The 19,761-nt window shown below is 41.7% G+C and overlaps 1 protein-coding gene across 1 annotated transcript in view; it reads left to right on the top strand.

The window, feature by feature from the left end:
• Nucleotides 1-1,424: 1,424 nt before the first annotated feature.
• dock11 (dedicator of cytokinesis 11) overlaps nt 1,425-19,761 on the top strand; it is an 87,926-nt gene continuing 69,589 nt past the window's right edge. Inside the window, exons 1-11 of the mRNA XM_019350017.2 lie at nt 1,425-1,784; nt 9,581-9,697; nt 10,659-10,748; nt 11,398-11,480; nt 11,909-11,975; nt 13,130-13,225; nt 14,423-14,557; nt 15,211-15,394; nt 16,315-16,394; nt 18,156-18,239; nt 18,420-18,560. Coding sequence (XP_019205562.1) covers nt 1,680-1,784; nt 9,581-9,697; nt 10,659-10,748; nt 11,398-11,480; nt 11,909-11,975; nt 13,130-13,225; nt 14,423-14,557; nt 15,211-15,394; nt 16,315-16,394; nt 18,156-18,239; nt 18,420-18,560 — 1,182 coding nt within the window. The 5' untranslated portion in view covers nt 1,425-1,679. The remainder of the gene's footprint in view (nt 1,785-9,580; nt 9,698-10,658; nt 10,749-11,397; nt 11,481-11,908; nt 11,976-13,129; nt 13,226-14,422; nt 14,558-15,210; nt 15,395-16,314; nt 16,395-18,155; nt 18,240-18,419; nt 18,561-19,761) is intronic.

The raw sequence follows: 19,761 nt of genomic DNA, 5'->3' as shown, positions 1-19,761 counted from the left end.
CAAATGAGCCAAATTCCTGTGTACTAATACTTCAGATGTCACAAGATTCGCTCTAATAAGCATATATAAAGGGGACACATACTTCATTTATTCCCGGCATTCTTTAACTCTTATGGAGCAGTTTTGCACAGTTCAAAATAGTCCTTGTTTGTTTTATTCCCGACCTCTGCACAACCCCTTCTTAGCTCCCTTCCTCCTCCGTTTAAACCAAACTTCTACCCATTGGCTGCCCCTCTGAAACAAAAGGTTTGATCAACATTGGGTGGGCATTGTGCACACATCCATAGCTGTCTCAGTGATTAGGTGAAGAGCATCTGCTCTTAATAACAAAGATAGATAGATAGATAGATAGATAGATAGATAGATAGATAGATAGATATCCAGGGGGAAATCCACAAATTCCAGCAGTACTGACAAACATGTTGGATATACAATAAAAAGATTAAACATCACAAAGTTAAAATTTTCAAAAGTCCAATAGAGACAAACAGACAATTTGCTGTGGAGCTGTACCCTTGTTAAGTGGGTGGATGTTACCGGAAACATAATGTATACAGACATCAAACCATGGGCGTAACAACTCTGTGATGGGCCAGGGGGGATATTTTTCTGTGCCCTTACCCCCACGTTATACCAAAACCAATGCAGAATCCCACATTCTGTGTGTGTGTGTGTTTATATTTGGATGAAGGGGAAACAGTAATGTTTCAGTCTTCTATAAAAACACAAAGACAAACTACTCATCTCTCAGAACTTCATCTGTTCAGCTTTGCACTCAGTACAGTCCTTGATAACACCACTAAAGTCTAAAGTCATCCTGCTCTCTTCTCTCCTTCCTTCCTTTTCTGAGCACCACTTTTTTTTGTTCTTTTGTGTGTCTTGATAAACATCATTGACAACAACAAACTCCTCTAAAAGATTCAAAATAAAATTGTTGCACAGTGGATAGCTGGTAGAGCTGACTTATGAGACGAATCATTATCAATTTGAAAATTCTGAATACATTTTAATGACCAATAAATCACTGTGATTTTTAATTTCCACAATAAATAGTTAACACAACAAAACACAGTTTTGAGCTTCTCGTGTATTTTGAAACTGATATTGTTTTGGTTTTTTTTGTTTGTTTTTGGAGACCTGGAATTTAAATGTGCCTTTCTGTAAAGCACAATCTCGTTTTTGTGGTATTTTATTTATGGACTTCTACTGTCGTTCTTTTTGTCTCTTATCCTAGTTAATGTAAATTTCAGGCTTTTTTTTTTCAAGAATAAGTAATACCTAAAAAGCCCACGTGGGACGCTAAAAGAATTTAATCAACTCTCCAAATGCGACCTGTGTTTGCAGTCCTTGTATGTGGACCGTGTTATCATCTCACACTGACGATCTTTGAATCTGCTCTCCGCCGGGGCGGGAGAAACGGAAGTGGGTCCGAGTGAAGCATCTCACGCTGTCAGCCCCTCTTTGGTCTCCTTCCAACATCATCAGCAACAGCGGTGGCAGCAGCACCAGCAGCTACGGCCCCGCCTCGCGACGTGAACCGCTGGCTGGTTCACCTCCAGCGCCGTCTCACATCTGGCTGTCAGGAAACAGCGCTGCTGCCGCTCCGTCCGGTACCGCGGCATGCTCATATCCGAAGAAGAAGAGGAAGAGGATTTTTATTTATCTAAAAGGGGAGCGAAATGTCTGAGGTGCGAAAATTCACAAAGAGGCTGAGCAAACCCGGGACGGCCGCGGAAGTCAGACAGAGCGTGTCGGAGGCTGTGAGGACCACCGTGGACCTTGTGGTGAGCGGAGCTTTTTAAAGGCTGGCTGTGAACCGGTCATTTTAGCTACTAGGGATAATGTAACTCATAGCCGACCCCCTCCACCCCCCTCCACTCTGCCCTCCTCGGGGAGGATAAGCCTATACGGGCTAGTCCTCCTTTCTAGGTGGCTGCTCTTCTTCCTGGACTTTTATGTCTGTTTTGTGAGTTTTCGCGCTCCGTCCGTGTCCTCATTATTACATCTTTCTGTAAAGCCCTGGTATGTCTGCATTACTGCCACTGCTACAACCTGTGCAAAGGCTTAAACCAGGGTCACTGTGGGAGCAGGTATATGCTTTAAATCCACCCCACATGTTGGCTTGGTTTTTCTAAACGGCCTTCATTTAAAATAAATAAATAAAATCACAGTGTCCTCCAGCACACAGGCTTTCTCAGCCCTGTGCGGCTCCTTTTGTGTGCTGGCGGATGAAGAGCAGTGCCAGTTGGACAGCTGCAGCAGCATGGCTTCCCTGTCCTTGCCTTGGAGCAGTGCGTCTGTGTCTGGCTTTGAGTGCTCGCCTCTGTTTCTGCTGGAAATTGCTCACATTGTGCATAGAGAAGCCTGTCTCCGTTATTGCCTTTATAACATTTGTCTCGATGGTTGTGCAAAGCAGAAGGTGTTCTTTGAATGAATGTCTGTGCTGGTGGCTGTCATTGGCTCGGACTGTAATAATGAGGGATTAGGCGCAGTGGCTTGAAATGAACAGCGTTTAGTATCCTGCTGATGCAGCATTTGTGTGTCAGGGGATGATTTTCATATCAGTATATCGAAGGCGTGACATTTCTATTGAAGTTAAACCACAGTGATGTCAGCGCAGCATTAAGGCTTGCCTAATGATGTCTTGTTTTCTTTTTCTTTTTTCTTTTAACAAAATGCATCTGCTAACTCATCCGCTTTGTGTTTGTGTGACTGCGGCTTCAGACGCTCTCTTGCATCTTTGGCCTTTTAGTTCTAGATTAGTTTGGATAAGAGATAAACTCTTGTTCCACTTGAGATCAGTCTTATGATGCTCATCTTGAGTTGCGTGATGTAAGGCGTTTCCAAGTGTAAAAACCCTGTGATAAGGCACTGATTGTTTTTCTTTTTACAGAGGTGAGAGTGTTGTGTGGCTGTGTGTATGTCTACTGTTTCCTGTTTTAAGGTTGGGCTGCAGCTGAGAACAAATGCTGTTTTGTGGAGGGTGCATGGCCTGTGCTAATTTCACATGGGGATTCCCTTGGGCATGCTGTGACCAATGCATCCTCTGTGACTGTGTCTGCGGATTCATTCTTAGCTTAGTCTCAGCAGAGTTGGTCTTATTGGAAGAGGACTCTACTTCTGGGCCTGAACAGGAAAAAAAGAACTATCTTATCAGTTTCTAAGGAGAATGTTGAATAAAACTTAAAGTTGGGCTATGATACCCATTACAGGCTCCATATTTTTATTCTTGCTAGAGTAGCTTTCTGTAATTCATTTCAAATAATCAGTATTTATGCTGGGCCTTGAGGAAGCCCCTCACTATCTGAAAAAAGTTGTTTTGACCTTTTCTCTACATATATAAGGCAAAAACAGTTTGTTCTTTAAGTAGTAGTAAATTCTTTAAGTAGGAATGGTTCTCCAACCGTCTTGAAGAACATTCAGAGCTCTTCTGTGGTTATTGGTTGCTTAAGGTTGGTTCCTTAACTGTCGAAACACTGCTTCAGTCATGTTGAGGTTTGGGAACTGGAGTTCCATCCATGACTTATAGAGTTATTTTGTGTGATGGTATTGCATGGTGGATTAAAATCTAATGGGTTTTTTTCTGCCTTCATAAATTCATCAATTTGACAGGATCCCAAATGCCAGCTACTGACATGCAGTCTCAAACTCTTAATAGAGCCTCTGCTGTGTTTTGCACATGGCTGTAAAAACTCACTATTGGACTTCTCTCCTGAAATCATCTGGCTTTTTCTCATCTCTTGAGAAGACCTGTTTTTACAGCTTGCTTGATTTTGAGCATTGTGTAATTTGACATACTCCAGCCTTTTCTCCCCATTTCCCTTCTCTAAGAGTGGCTTCATGACAGTCACTCTTCTATGAGATCATTGCTGATGACGTTTCAACAAACAGTCGATTAATCAGCTGAAGGCCCAGATGTGTCTCTCAGGTCCTATGTCAGGTCTTTGTTGGACTTACTGTTTCTTAAGGACATGACTGGTGTAAACAGCTTTTTAGTCCTGATACTTTCTCGCTTATCCTCCATTTGTCCACTTTCCTTCAATTTTTTTAAGGACATACTGCAAACTATGTTGAAATATACCAAGTTTTTAGCTAATAGGCTTTTGGGAATACCCTTGTTGGAATTGACATAAAAAACTACAGTTTTATGTTTGTGTTATCTTTGATATTTTTCATAGATTCAACAAAAGAAATGGGAACAAATTCTATGTTTTTGCGACAGGCTGTAATTACCAACATTAAAATTGGTTCTTTGCTAAGCTGTCTGTGCAGACATCCCCTGGATTAGGTACCTGTTTTATGCTTGAATGATTTATATGCCAGCGTTATGTGGGTTAACAAAGCAAACAAACAAAGCAATCCTCTGAAAATGCTCAAGTGCTAAAATACAAGAAAAAGCACCCAGTGTCCAAATCAAGACTTTAAGGACCTTCAGAAAGCTTGGAGAACTATCGGTCGAGACCAGTTTAAAAAAATGCAACAGAATCTGGATCCTTGGAAGCCAAAGATTTTTGCACAGTATTATATATGACAGAAAACATAGAAAAACTAAAAGGAAACTACACAGTGGAGAACATGTGGGGTTTTTTTCTGGCCTTGGGCCAACTGTGTTCCATGGAAATTCCCATTAGAGATGTGTTAGTGGTTATTGGGCTTCCTGCTGTTCCTAGAAAGTCCTGCTATCAAATCCACATCTGTGTGTGTGTTTTGTTTTCTATTATATTAAATTGCTTTGAACCAATTGGGCAGTGATGTCGTACTGATCCTAAAATTTAAACCGTGTGATTACCGCTCTGTGTTGTGCCGGTGTCTCTGGTGTTTTTTAATCTGACTTGATAAACGTGAGTCCTGCTGTGTGTTCTCAGGTAATCTGATTACAAGTACACAGTGATTTATAATTTTAGAAAACAGCCACTGGGAGTTGCTGGTATCTGTGGTGTGTCTGTGGTTCACACATTTGCCTTTCATGCAAAAGTCCCCTGGTTTGAGACCAGGAGGAGTCACAAACCCAGCCTCAGGGGGTCAGAAGGTAGTGTGTCCCACGTGTTGGTGGCAAGCCTGAGTAAATGGGAGGGTTGCAATGGATGAAAAAATAAGTCCAATATAAGGATCCATCTGCTGTAGGGACCCATTGGGGAAATAAGGGAGCAATGGGAAGTAGCTATAAAAATGTGTGGAATCCAGCTTTTTAAATGTGAAAATGAAATATCTTTGGATTTTGGACTAGTGGCTCAGGAAGCCAGCGATATATTGGCCGAATGTCGGCTTTGGCAGATATGGGGGTTGATGACTCATATCAACGTTTCTACAAATAAGGTAGCAGTTTTCCAAAGTCAGTGGCCAATATTTATCTGTTGAAGAGTAAAGAGATTTTTTAAAATCTATTTTATAAATGGAATATTTTTTTCCTTCTTTAAAGAGATATTTGATTGGTCAAGTAATTGAAAATTAATAACTGAGTACATCCTTCAGATGGATCCCATTCTAAGGGTCTTGGACTGCATCTGATGGTAGTCCCAATAGGAGCATTGCTGCATATCCGCTAGCTCCCCAAGGATTGCAGGTTAGAGCAGCCCGCCAGCTCCCAGCAGAGCTCTGGAGCAAAAGAAAGAATTCCATTGCCAGCTGGCAGTTAGCCTCCATTTGACTGCAGGGTGATAGACTCTGTGGGAAAGTGGCTAAAGATATCGAGCACCGCCACAAAAGCCGTCAGACTGGAGAACCAGTCATAAGGGAAAACTTAAACTTTCAAAATAAAGCGAGTGACTGTCTTATAGTAAATCGATTGTGGATGGTGATTTTTCAGGTGGCTAAAAAAAGAGGAAAAAATCCCTAAAAGTTGTTGCTAATTATGCTTGTCCAAGTTTAGTCTTTGGCGAGTTTTTATGTGTGGGAAATACTGTACAAAAAAACAAAAGAATTGGTACTGGCATGGGATATGAACCATATTGGTATTTTAAATATAGCTTTGTCATAATCTGGGTATCTAAATAAAACAAGATGCCTGAGTGCATCTTGTTTCCATGGATTGTTGTCAGATATTCTGTAGACAATCGATACAGAAATCTATAAATAAATAGATACATTTATTGATAAATTCTATAGATATCCTGTAACCCATGAAATTATGGAGAAAACAGAGAACAGAAACAGGTGTAACTAAGAACAGATATGTTTTTTTTCTAGATTAAGTAAAGATTAAAGATTAGGAATTGTTGTTTGTTTGTTTTTTAAACGGACAGGAAGTAAGATTAAGGAGATGTGCTATCGGCTCCATATGTCTGTGCGTCTCATTTACACACAGATTGGAGCACTTAGTGGGGTCAGCTGTGGGACAGTGGAGCTGCTTTATGCTGTATGTGACTCTAATGTCAGTGTGTGTATATACTGTGTAAGCTCCCCTCTTAAAAGTAATGAAATCCACTTGGTCACGTTGGAGTTGCAAGTGCCTTACATCTGCAGAACCGTAATGGGACACAGACATCTGGAAATGCTGGCCAACATCATCACCATCATCATCGTCATCATCGTAGTCCTATGGAGGCGGGCTGGGAGTTTTGCTTTGTACACAGTGAATGTAGTTCACTGATTGCTGAGAGAAGTGAGTGTGCGTCCTAATTGGAGGTGGCAACAGTTTAGATGGGAAAGAGCCTCGACTGCTTTCAAGCTACACCCAAGTGTTGCGCTACATCCCTTTGATTGTTTTCAGCTCTCTTTGTGCCCCTCTGTTTCTCAATCAGTGACACCGCCTGTGGCTGCAAAGCTTCTTCAGTAAAAGCAGAACTTGCTCCTTCACAACTTGCTTCCTCTTACTCCCTCCTTCTGTCTGTAACGTGATCACTGTTGCAGTGGAGGCAGTGCGTGCTGCCGAGCCTGTCACCTCTGACTTGTAGCGTTGCGGTTCAGGCTTGTTGCACATGACAGGAAGCAGAGCTGCTGTGTTGGGTGCAGGGGCGGTGCACAGCCATATGTAATGGTTATACCAGACTTGTAGGTGTTGTTTCGCTGCCGCTGGGTCTGCATGTAAAACGATAGCACGGATGCTACGTAGCAGCATAAATAGGAAAATACTTAAATCCACATAGCACAAGTACCATTAGGGTCAGGAAGTTTTTATTTAAATTAGTGGTTTAAAAAATGCGAGACACAGGGTTTGTGTGGACTGCCAAGAAAGTCAGGCTCTGGTGGAAAATTGTGAAGGAACATGTACATGTACCACACTTCTTTCACAGGCTAAATTACTGGTTACTTTGAAAAGGGAGAACTTTTTCTTCATTTATGGCTTATGCACAGATGCCACCATATTCAAGAAGCTGACTTGTACTCCTGAAACATGCACTCCGACTTGAAGATTTGGGGTTACGGAGAAAACCAAAAGCATTTGTTTTGATTTAAAATGAAATAAAATGGATCAAAATGGCAATAATTACCACGTTAAAACTCAAACTGACTGTGTTAGCACATCTGAAATGATTTCTGTATAACTTTATTTGTACAGCAAATTCGAAAACACAGATTTACAAAGTGCTTCACGGTATCAATAAAAGCCAAATGGTAAAGATCAGAATACATGTTCCAGCATACAGACACACAATCAGCTGTAGGGTAACACATTCATTCCAACATACATGCTTCCATACACACAAATAGATGTAAACTGTGGCCCAAAATAAGGGGAAAAGAATAAGGTAAAGCAAACCTGTAAAAATGTGTTTTCAGCAGCAGTTTGAAACAAACACATTCAGCCTGATAGGCCGAGGATGCTTGTTCCAAAGTTCAAGATCAGATCTTTTTTTAAAGTAAGAGCGTGGAAGTGTTAGGAGAGCTGGATCAGATGATTTGTGACACTGGCTGCAGTGATAGAGTCTCAGTAGCGCTCATGTATAAGCAGGAGCCTGTCCAAAGTGGATTCTGATTTAGCTAGTTGTTTGTCTGGAGCATCATCTTTAGTTTCTTTGAAAATAAAGTTAATAAAGTTATCATTTGAGGGACACTTTTCCCTCTGTTCTAGTTAGAGCTAGTCTGCAAATCTGTGAACACATTTGGATGGATTTTCTGAGCTCAGCTCTTTGAACAAGCTTACAAGCAAAGTTCTTATTTCTTGCCTTTTCACTTTTCTTTAAAAACAAAACACAAGGGCATTGCAAAGTGATCCCACACTTTTTAGCGGTACTTAACTAAACTGAAGAAATCTGCGCTTGTCTAAATCCAGCGCACTTTCGAAAATTGTAATATGCCCAAAAATATCCAATATGTCAGGAAGAAATTTGAGGAAATGATACAAAAAACAGCTGGCATTTTGGTTTGAGCTTCAACTTTAAATATTTCAAACACTGTAAAAGTACTGTGTAAATAGGGAGTGTATAGCAATATATGAGATGTTGCTGAAGACATATATATTTTTTCAAATTGAGCAAAATATGTTTTAAGGCTCTTTTCATGCAATCAAATGGATGAATGCTATATTTTATCATAAAGCTGGATATTTCCAAAAGGCCTATGTGAGAGCTTGGATCCAGCCAGAATAATTGCACAGGTAAACAAGCCTAATGATAGGCTTAACTTAAAGTGAAGAGAGAAGGGGGCAAGCAGGAGCCAAACTACTGCCTTTCTGTTGCAATAGAAGCACAACGCTCTAATCTCAGCTACATGAATGGAAATATGACAGAGTACAAGGTGGAAAATCGCTCAGTCATTCTCTCCCAGCTGTAAAGCTCAGTCAGCTCTTTACAGCCTCGGCTCCTTAGATTCCCCACTGCGTCTGCCCACTAAGCGTGTATCAGACTATGTAGCAGTGGCTCACTAATGGGGCACAGACGCTGATCAAATCCATATAGTCTGATTTCCTCCAAGCAGCATGGTGTCGTTGAGCCAGAGGCTTGTCGGGCTAAGCTTTTCATCACTTTTCTCTCTGCTTAACTCAAGCTTAAAATGGAACTTTGTTGGAATTAATTTTCAATCCTTCCAAGTGGGCTAGATTTATATGTGAGATCACATTTTGACCCAGTTGTGGAAAGCTACAGTGAACAGAGGCTGCATGCCTCTTTAAGACACCATGGAAAGGCCCATTTGTTGTCATCTACTTCTCTATGAAACTTAAAACAGGAAGTCATGATAGTTTGTTGTGGTATTTGGTTGAACTTGCTTTTTTTTAGTTTCATTATGTCTTCGTCAAGCTTTATCAGACTTCATGAATCAATGAAGTTGTTGCCTTTGCTACCCTTTCAGTCCTTACCTGAGAATTTATCTTTAGTTTCTTCCTTTTTGGTCATCTTTTGCTTTATTTTTACCCCCATCAGCCCACATTTCTCCCAGCAGCTGTTTTGCTGCACTGTGACAACCCTCTGAACTTTGTGGTTGTCTCTTTAATCTCTTGTGGCTCTGCTGAAGCATGGGTGGTGAGGAGTTCCAAAGGTGAACACTCGTTAGCTGCTTTCAAACAGCAGGGGTGTGCAGGGCCCACCAGAACCACAGAAAAGACAAACATAATTGGTGCATGAGGTCAAAATGAAAAGAAAAAGAAAAGAAAGATTTATTTGAAATGACATGTGTTGGTGTCCTTTCCATCCTCCCCCCCCAGGAGCAGCCAAAGATCATTGAACCGCTCGACTATGAGGCTGTGGTGTTTCAGAGAAAGGCTCAGATCCACAGTGACCCCTACAGAGACCTGCTGCTCTGCCCTGTGGATGATGTCTCGGTGAGTCCACGCCATCCTTTCTGCAGTTTCTCACAGAATAACCATGTGTCAGCTGTTTTTATAACAGGTTTAAACTGTTATTTTGTATAGATTTCTTCTGTAATCTGAAACAGTTCTTTTTATTGTGCTACATGGAATATAAGCTTTAGATCTACAGTATTGTCAGGTGCTTAGTTGTTATTATGCTCTAAGTTTAGTATCCTTATCAGTTTATTTCGTATTATCACAGGTGGCCCATTGCTAGCTAAACTTTAACTCTGTTTTGGGTCTCAAAACCATGTTACACCTTAAAAATAGCAAAAATCCAAGGACAATATGACTTTAATTACCGTTGTTGCACTTTAAAAGCTAACGATTTGAACATTGAAAGAATCTCAAGTCATTCCTGTTATTTCAAGAGTTACAGTAGTATTCTCCCAGAAGGTTAAAGTTAAAGGAAGTGCTCATTTGCAATATAAACTAGTGCAGGGCTGAACCCGTCGCATATGCTGCCTCTGTCTTTGGCTCCTACGGCCTGTGATTTATGGATCTTTTACAAATGTGTTACGCTCAAAGCACCTGCGCTGAAATTTCCACAGTAAACAGCCAATATCAGCTGCTTTTTCAGTCTGTCCAAGTCAAAGAGCTGTGAACTATCACTTTCCAAAGGACGTTTTCCCATCATTAATCACTGAACATCCTCAAAACACTGGGCTCAGTTATTCACGGCTGAGTCCAGCTCTCACATACGGTCCAGTCAGGTATTTATTGCTGTTGCTTCAGACACATGTGGTTTTGTTCTAGTGGTGCATCTGTTTGTGTCTACTCTTCTCCTTCGTCCTGAGAGAATTTGTTTCTTTGTATCTTTGTGTTCTGTTTTCTCTCATTCTCTTTTCCCGTGTTTGATGCTATGACAACTATTCCATCATGCACCATGCATGTGAATTCACATGTGGCTCATTTTGTGTTTGCATGCGTACAGGAGTCTCAGATCTCCCGGCAGAGGAGGACCGTTGTTCCCTCTGTGCCCCAGAATGCCGAGCGGGAGGCTAGGAGTCTGTTTGCCAAAGAGGTACTACAGTTATTTTGCATTATATATTCATATATATCATTAATTACAATCTGCTCAGTAAAGAATACGAGTAAAAATGATCAACGTAACAGGCTGTTTCTTGATGATTTCACACCAGCCTGCATGATACTGACCCTGACGTGTTCACTGGGAGCTCATAAAGAAACGGGAGTACTCACCGTCCAGTCGTAAACACGTGCTACGCTGATGAAATACTGTATTAGCAATGAAAAACAGACTTCTCTGGCATGATGCAGTCATACGCTGCTGCTCTGCCAGGCTTTAAATCTGTGTTCATCTGCCAGCCGTCATGACTGCGATGTAGCACGGAAACAACTGTCATAGGGGTAGTTAAAACAGACCCTGGGCTTGGTCAGCATTTATTGAACAAAGATCCATTCAGATGACTTGCAGGAGACTTTTGCGTGCAGTTCTGTGCTGAATTAAAAACACAAAAAGTCCACTTAAAACTATCTGATGCTTTGCAGGCTTGTATTTTGAGTTCATGAATAAATGATTGAGGTGGATTTGTCACCCCAAAATCCTCCTCCGTGATTTACAGTCATTAAAAAAAGGTCTGCTTGCTGGTATGGCTTCCTTGTTCCATTTGAACGTATCCACTGCTAATCCAGCTCTGTGTGTTCTGCAGTGCATTAGGATGTACAACACCGACTGGCACGTAATCAACTACAAATACGAGGCTTATTCTGGAGACTTCCGCATGTTGCCAAGGTAAGGAACATGAGACAGAAATGAGTGGAATAAACTGAATAAAATGTAGTTTGGATATATGGGAAAATATACAGGTTAAAATAAGGTAAAACAGCCAGATGTGTAACAAGCAGAGGATTTCCTCAGCTGGATCCATGTGTTAGTGTAGCTCTGATGTTCAGCCAGATGTTCCTCCACACAGCAGGTGCAGTCCAGATGTAAAGAATTTATTTCCATGGTGATAAAGCTTACTGAGGAAATGGCTTTATCACTGCAACCATGAATTTTGAGAAGTATTTTTGAACATAAAGACATGATGGAATCTGTAATCTGATCTAGTGTTACAAACAAGAAAGACATAAAGAACCCAGATATGTGACGTAGCTGTCCTGAGCAGAGGGGGAAAAGGCCAGCTTCATCCATTCACCCTCTGTTTTGTGTTTTTAAAGCAAAGGCCTGAAGACAGACAAACTGCCAGCTCATGTGTTCGAAATCGATGAAGATGCCAAAGACGAGGTGAGTAGAGCGGCCTGAGTGTGGTTAGATCACAGACGTTGTTCCCTGCAGGGAGGAGGAATGATAGGCTATTGACTCACTAGGCCTTTATGGACACACTGTGTCGTGTGCACATGCACAGCTTTTAGCGCTCTTCTATAAATCTCGCTCAGAATTTCAAAGCCTTCTGCTCAGCGAAGCAGGTATTACCCGTGTCTTGCACGTTCCGGCTTGTCGTTCGACCCCCTCTTAGACTGACTGCAGGCCAGTGAAACCAGAACCCTTATAATTTCTATAAATAGCTCTCATCGATCCTCCTCCCCCTGCTACCCTCAGGCCAGATGCAGATAAACTTAGACAGAGGAAATTTAACTGAAGGCAAATAAATGCTGCTGCTCTGCTGGCTGCACAGGGAGAGCAGGGAGGGCAGCTCAGGCTTCTGTTATTTTATCTCTGCATTTTTGTGCGTCCATGTGTTGATAAGATGATAAGAATAGTAGCACCTTAATACAGACCTCCCAGTAAATTGTTTGCTCTTTATGGGGTAATAGCACTCAGTCAGTAGATGAGAATAGCAGGTATAGACTTGAGAGCTGCAGCTGTCAGGAGGACAGAGAGGTGTGTGTCAGAGAAGGTACAAGAACCCTTCTTGGTCTGTGTTATGATTTCTTTCTCTAGTTCCAGGCTTACATTAAGTTAATTAGACCTCTGCATGTTGTATTCCTTCGAGTGGCCCGATGCATTACCATTACGTGTGTGTGCATTTGTGTGTATGAGCGTGATCACTAACAGGTCGCTCCCTTGTCGTGAGTGTGTTTGTTTTCTGTGGTGGTGATGAACTGTCCCATGATATTTACTGTATGACATGGAGATGTTACACTGACAGGACAAAGCCTGAATTATGATGAACTACTTTATGGGATCCCAAAGAAATTCTCCCCATACACTGATTTATGTTCATGCTTTTTCACTGACAAAGTTAATACAGCTCTGCTCTAATCAACAAACAGTTCTCACAACCACAGGAAAAAATAATTGTTTCTTCATGTCAGAAAATACTACAAACAGTGTACAAGTACAGTGAATGTTTAATGTGCAAGGAGCATTAACGTGAATCGACCGCAGTAATGAAATCCGTCTTTGCTGATTGCCAAGTGTTTGTGTTTGTGTGTCAGGACTCGGCATCGCTGTGCTCCCAGAGGGGAGGCATCTTGAAGCAGGGCTGGCTTCAGAAAGCCAACATCAACAGCAGCCTGTCTGTCTCCATGAGGGTGAGTCAGCACCAGAGCTCCTGTCTGTTATCACAGCATAACAGCAACAAGTGAAACAGCACAAACATGTAGAGATCAGGATGGAAGCGTAGGTGCATCTGACATTTGTCATGCTTGAAAAATGATACACCGCTGTATGTGACTTTATCCTGTAACACCGTCCCACCCAGCATAAACCCTTAATTTCATAGTCCTGAATAATCAGTCCACATCATTTCTTAAAGACCCCGTACTTTCCCAGTGAAGCACTTAGCTCTCAGTCTCTTCCTTTTAAAAGGGAGTTCTTCCTCCCCACTGTCGCCACGTGTGCCTCACAGGGTTGATCAATCTGACTGATTAGATTTAAACTCATATATTTCTGATTCTTGAGCTTACCACATAATTTACCTCGAAATTGCTGTTACTGTGAACCGGTGGTATATGAATAAAGTTAAACTGAATTGAACTGAGAATGTTTTGAATGTCTGTAGGATCGTGCAAACAAGTTCAGCATGCAACATATGAGACGTAGCGCCATGAGAAACATACAAACCCAGTTCTGAAAAAGTTGGGGTGGTATGTAAAATGTAAATAAAAACAGAATGTAATGATTTGCACATCTCATGAATCTGTAATTTATGAACAAAAGAACACAGAGTTGGAGATAATTTATATGAATTTACGCTTCGATGCATGCCCACTCCAGTTCTCTGTCTATATACACCCACCCCCGGCACTACAGGCTGTTTTTTCTCTTTTTCGTGCCCCTCCCTCTTTTTTTCAATTCATTCACTTCTCATTAATACATGAGAAATACTCTGAGGCTTTCCCCAAACCACATCCTTAATTTGTGTACAAGCTGTCTGCCATTATCTACTAGAAATGCTGTCTAACCTAAATGATGACATAGTCTCAGATAGTGAAAGTATATGAAATGTTGGAACTGACAAACGGTACCATTTTAAGAATAATATTAGCTAATTTGGAATTTGATAACAGGAACACATCTCCAAAGTTGGGACAGGGGCAACAAAAGGCTGGTACTAAAAGAAACAGCTGTATAACTTGCAGTATCCACTGTATCCGCCCTTCATTCTGGAATTTTAACTACATTAGCAAGGCAGCACATGAGCTTGAAGTCCCATGTCATAGTGTCATATTTTTGCTGTCATGAGTTGTCAGTCTCCCTGACTTGCTCTGGATTGCTGTGCATTGCAGGTGTTCAAGAGGAGGTACTTCTACCTGTCTCAGCTCCCCGATGGCTCCTACATCCTCAACTCTTATAAGGATGAGAAAAACTGCAAGGAAACCAAAGGATCCATCTACCTGGACTCCTGTATAGATGTCATCCAGGTATACTCAGTACAATTCGGAACCCAGCAGCAGTGGATAAAGATTTTTTCTCTCTTGTGACCATGTTGGTGTGCCTAATTAAACTCACTGTGTTTATTTCCCTCATGCGCTCACTGCGAGTTTTCAGAACTTGGCACGAGCTCCCATCCTCGTGAAATTCAGCGTGTTTCCGTGTCTTACTTTGCCTTGGGGGCTTTTGGCTGCTTTAATTGGGCAGATCTGCTGCATTCCAGTGACTTGGGCAGAAACGTCAGCTTCTAGCAGATTATGAAGAGCTGTTGCTGGCTCATGGCACAGCCTAGTACCTTGATTGCTCCTCAGACAGGGCTGACCTGCCTGAGCAAGCAGCCAGGAAGCTTTCAGTTTAATGAGCACGCTCAGAAAATGAATGGAGGGAGTGAGGGAGTTCATTCTGGCTCATGGATTTAACGAGGAAGCTTGAGTTTAGCATGGAAATCAGGTTTTGTTTGGATATGGCTGAATAGCATTGACTCTCAGTTTGTTTCTGAATTAAAGTTGAGATTCTTCTGATTACATTTGATTCCCTACGCTGCGCTTTTAACAGCTTATTTAGTTGTACCAAAGATCTTCTAATTCTCATCAGATTCCACCTGCCACTCTAAAATCAATGAAAAATGATGTTTCTTCCTTAGAGTCCCAAGATGCGGCGGAATGGCTTTGAGCTTAAGATGCAAGACCGCTATAGCCACTTCCTGGCTGCAGACAGTGAGGCAGAGATGGAGGAATGGGTGGCCACACTGAAACAGGCTCTGCAGAGCAGCACAGAGGCTGGCCAGGACAGGAGGAATGGTGCTGAGTCGCTGGACTGTGTCCTTGGTGAGCTCTTCTACCACACATTGAGCAGTTACATGTCCACATTATCTTTATCTTTCAGTCAACATGGTATTTATAGTCTTATTGAAACGTTTCTATTGTTTTATAGTCAGTGTACACTGATTCTGACCCACAGGCCTGTGATGTTTTTTTCCATTGGTTTCCACGTTACAGTCACACATATGCAATTAGCAGGCGGGCTCCTTCACCTGTAGCCCCTGAGACAATAACATGCTAGTATATCAGCTAACTGAGGAACAATGGACTTTGTGTATACGGGACTGTGCAACAACCGTGAGCCACCGCTCACTTCTATTCAAGTGAACTTGAATAATGGTTCTCAAGACTTTCTGAAGGTCCTTCAAAGTCTTTCTTGGGCACTCAATACTGAACATTGTCAGAGGAGTATTTTTTTGTTAGGTCCTTTACACGGACGTGTGAATCGATCAACCATAAAAAAGACACTTGGGATAAATAAATGTGTCTACATAGAGCAGACAGAGGCAAATAAACATTTTAAAATTGTATCTTTAGGCACTTTGTTGCAGACTGTTGCAAAAACAACAAATTTATTCCCATTTCTTTTGTTAAATCTACTAGAAGTGCCAAAGATAACACGCTGGCAGGCATAAAATAGTATTTTTGAACCAAGATGATATCAAAAGAGCTATTAGCCAAAAACTTGGCATAATATAATTTCCTTAGGGATTATTAAAGTATTCTAATTCTGATATTACTGAATGGTGTGGAAAGAAAGAAAACTGAGGAAACTGGATAAGTGGAGAAGAAAAGAAGTAGTAGCATTAAGGGAGGGAAGCTCCATGCACACCACAAGTCCCTTGTGGTGTGCATGGTGTTATTGGTGAACAGGCATTCATGTGGATTACATGTATTGATGTGTGGTTATTGTCCTTTTCAATCAGATGATGACACGGCCAGCCAAGGTAAAGGCGAGAGCATGCTGGAGAACTCGGGGAGGAGCTTGCACACCGAACTCATCAAGGTATGAAGGAATGATAGATGATTAATTAAGCTGTGTTAGTTGGGCCAGACTTACTAAGTGGGTCAAATTAGTGTGCTGAAGGGAGTGGAAAGTTCTGTGGCTATTAACACCGCGCTAATTTATGAGCACAGACACAGCCGGGTCTTTTCAGTAACGTTCAGCAAATTCTACACAGAGCTGCTCTCTGCAAACAGCCATGTAGCTGATGGGAATGGATGTGTTAAACTATAAAGGTGAGGTCCTCCATCAGAAACTAAAGGGGGATTGTCACCTTATGAACCTTTAGCATAACATAAAACAACAGAAAAAAGAAGCGAGCAAACTTAAAGGCATTAAATTCAACAAAATGCACACATCATGTTTTTGCATGTGTACTTTGTGATGCTGCAGATATCTGCAAAAATCAAAGGAAAACAGTCTGACTCACAGCCACCTGTGGGCAACAGCTACAAAATGCATAATCCTGAATACAGATCAGTGGTTTGTTAAATCACAGTGTGGCGCTTCAGTAAATGACATAATAAGAAAGCATATGAGATGATTTTAATGAGACATTATCTAAAAAATGAATCGGAAGCAGAACAAGTTCAGCATCTCTTTTATTTGTGGTGCTCTGTGCGAGTCCTGTTTGTCAGAGACAGAGCCGCTCTGATGTGTCTATAAACCCAAAACTACACAGCAACAACAAAACCCTCTGTTGCTGCTGTTCCACTCTGTTTGCTCTGGGCCACTGCAGCACAGCTTTCCTCTGTGCACGTAAAAGAAGGTCGAGTTTGTCTGCAGGCTGAGCAGACAGTGAGAACAGAGACGCGAGCGGGAGGGAGAGAGGGGAGAGAAATGGACTCTGAGGGCTCTTACCTAAACCTGAGGCTTTGATTTGTCTCCATTGGACGCCCTTTGTTTTCTCCCTTGACTACATATCAACCTTCCTCTGTCTTTTTCTGTTCGTGTAAGTTTACAAGCACCTCAGTGAGTGCGCTGTACTGGACCATTACAGTAGGCGCTGCTGTTCTACCTGGCTGGAACCAGTTACAGCCTCATTCATAAATGAAGACCATGCAAATAAGCAGTAAAAATGTGTTGAAATAACGTGTGCAACTAAAAAAATAGGGAACCCAGCGGCTGAAGTGTTACTGTTTAATGTGTTAGAATAGTTCACAAAAGGTATCAGAGATACTTACAGATTTTTTGAGAGTTATATACATATTTTGGATATTTGTGTAGAAAAAAAATAAAATAAAGTCAGGCTTTGTTTGTCTTTTATCTCTAAAACATATCATCAGTTGATAACTTCCTGTTTATGTCTGCTTCAAGTGTTAAACAGTTCGTTATGATAACTCTTTGACTCGGGGAGTCCTAAAGAGGCCAGGGCCCATGAAGGCATTGAATATTTTAATTTAGAGTTTTGGCGGGGATGTGGATCGAACAGAAACAGATGGAAATGCTGTTTGTTGTGGAAACAGTTCTTCGTGTTGTTTTGTTGTGTGGTTTATCCCTCAGCCTGAAAGGGTGATTGGGGTATTGTTGTCATCACTCCAGCGCAACTTTGTGAACGCGATACCTCGAGAATGAGCCGATGTAGGGTTTTTAAATTTACACCATTTGTTTGGTCAGTGTTTTTTTTTGTATAGATAAATATATTCATGGGGAAAAAATCTGTAGAAAACTTAGACTGAATAAAATTAATTCTGGTTAAAAAAGAAAAGAAAGAAACACCTGATAGATTTTTACCTCGCTTACATTGCTGCTGTCTGTCTGCAGTACACCAGGGAGACAGACCAGCTCAGTAAGATGAACAGGAACGAAGGCAGGCTGAAGCTCTCCTCTCTGGATCCTGAGACACAGGTACAAAAGGTTATTCCTTTAAAATGCTTGGCTTTCTTATGATTTATTTATTTCACTATTGATTCACCCTGTTTGATCTCTCCTCCCCTTTCCAACTCCTGACGCTCATCCTCCCTCCTCTCCACGGGATCGCTCTCTCCCCTCTCCTGCTTTCTCACTCTCCTCCTCCCTGATATCCAGAGGCTGGACTTCTCTGGGATCGAGCCAGACGTGAAGCCCTTCGAGGAGCGTTTTGGTCGACGTATAGTGGTCAGCTGCCACGACCTCACCTTCAGTCTGCAGGGCTGCGTGAATGAGAAGGGTGACGGTGTCCTTACCAATGTATGTCATCACCTTTGTTCCACAACACAGCTGTTCTGTGGTTTGTTACTTGTGCTACTGTTAGATTAAACAGGTAAAAAAAGATGAATCATGGCCGCAGTTTTAAATAGGATGGCTTTGAGCACAGTCGCTCCATCTACCTGCTCTTTAAAGCGTCAAGAGCTGAAGAGAGTTGAAACCAGATATTATCTCTTCATGCTGAGACTGTGAGGTAGCATAATGGCTCATTATAGATTAAGACATATGTTCAACAGAGTACATCACTACTCCTTCTAAAGGTATATCGCCAGGTTGAAATCTATGGCTTTGAAAGTGAATTACAGCCTGAACCTGAGGAGTATACGTTTCTTAACTGCAATACGCAGCTTTCCTCTTCACGCTGCAGATTTTCCGCCAGCCTCTCCCTCTGTAGTGCTGCCCCACATAATACACCTTCATAATTCATGTCGGTCTGGCTGGAAGCAACGGAAGTAGCCAAACTAGGATAACGCAACTCGATATTGTTGCATTAGCACTAAAACAAATCTTTCTTTATTTAAGCCTGAGGCATGGAGGGTCATGCAAAAAGGTTTAATGTGTGCCGGATGAGGAGCTCTCAGTAGCATGAGCCAGCATTTTTGAGCATATGTGAGCTCTGCCTTTGACAGGGCAGATCGCTTTAAATATAAAACATAGACCAACTTCTCCCCCTCCTCCTTCTCCTGCTTGCTGATGCATTAGAAAGGCTGGCAGGAGAAATCATCTGACTCATTTGTGGTTTGGAAGCAGCACACGCTCTCGTTCCCTCCTCTTCTTCCATCCCTTCTTTCCCTCGGCAGTCTCAGACAGCTTTAAAGTTCCCTGGATGGAGCGATTTTGTCCATCATGCAGGAATTGCAGGTTTCCAAAATAGAAAACTTTTTGCTTGTGCTTGAGGATGACACACTGAGAGAATATACATATTTTTAGACATTTATCCATAAATGTTTTGTCTGAATCTAGAATTTTGATTATTACAGATTGAACTGATTAAACCTATCCATTGAATCCCATTATAATAATTATATATTTATTCATTAGCTCACACATATGACTCTCATGTTTAGTAAGACTTTGCATGTTGGTTGGACCCAGAAGTGACCATATTTGGGCAAAAGGTTGCTAGCTGATGTTAGCAGGCTGCATTACTGGTGTGAAGTGTGTGCACTTAATTCATGCTAAA

Source organism: Oreochromis niloticus, linkage group LG3 (genome assembly GCF_001858045.2).
Source record: "Oreochromis niloticus isolate F11D_XX linkage group LG3, O_niloticus_UMD_NMBU, whole genome shotgun sequence".
NCBI lineage: Eukaryota > Metazoa > Chordata > Actinopteri > Cichliformes > Cichlidae > Oreochromis > Oreochromis niloticus.
This window is presented reverse-complemented; position numbering and strand designations above follow the sequence as displayed.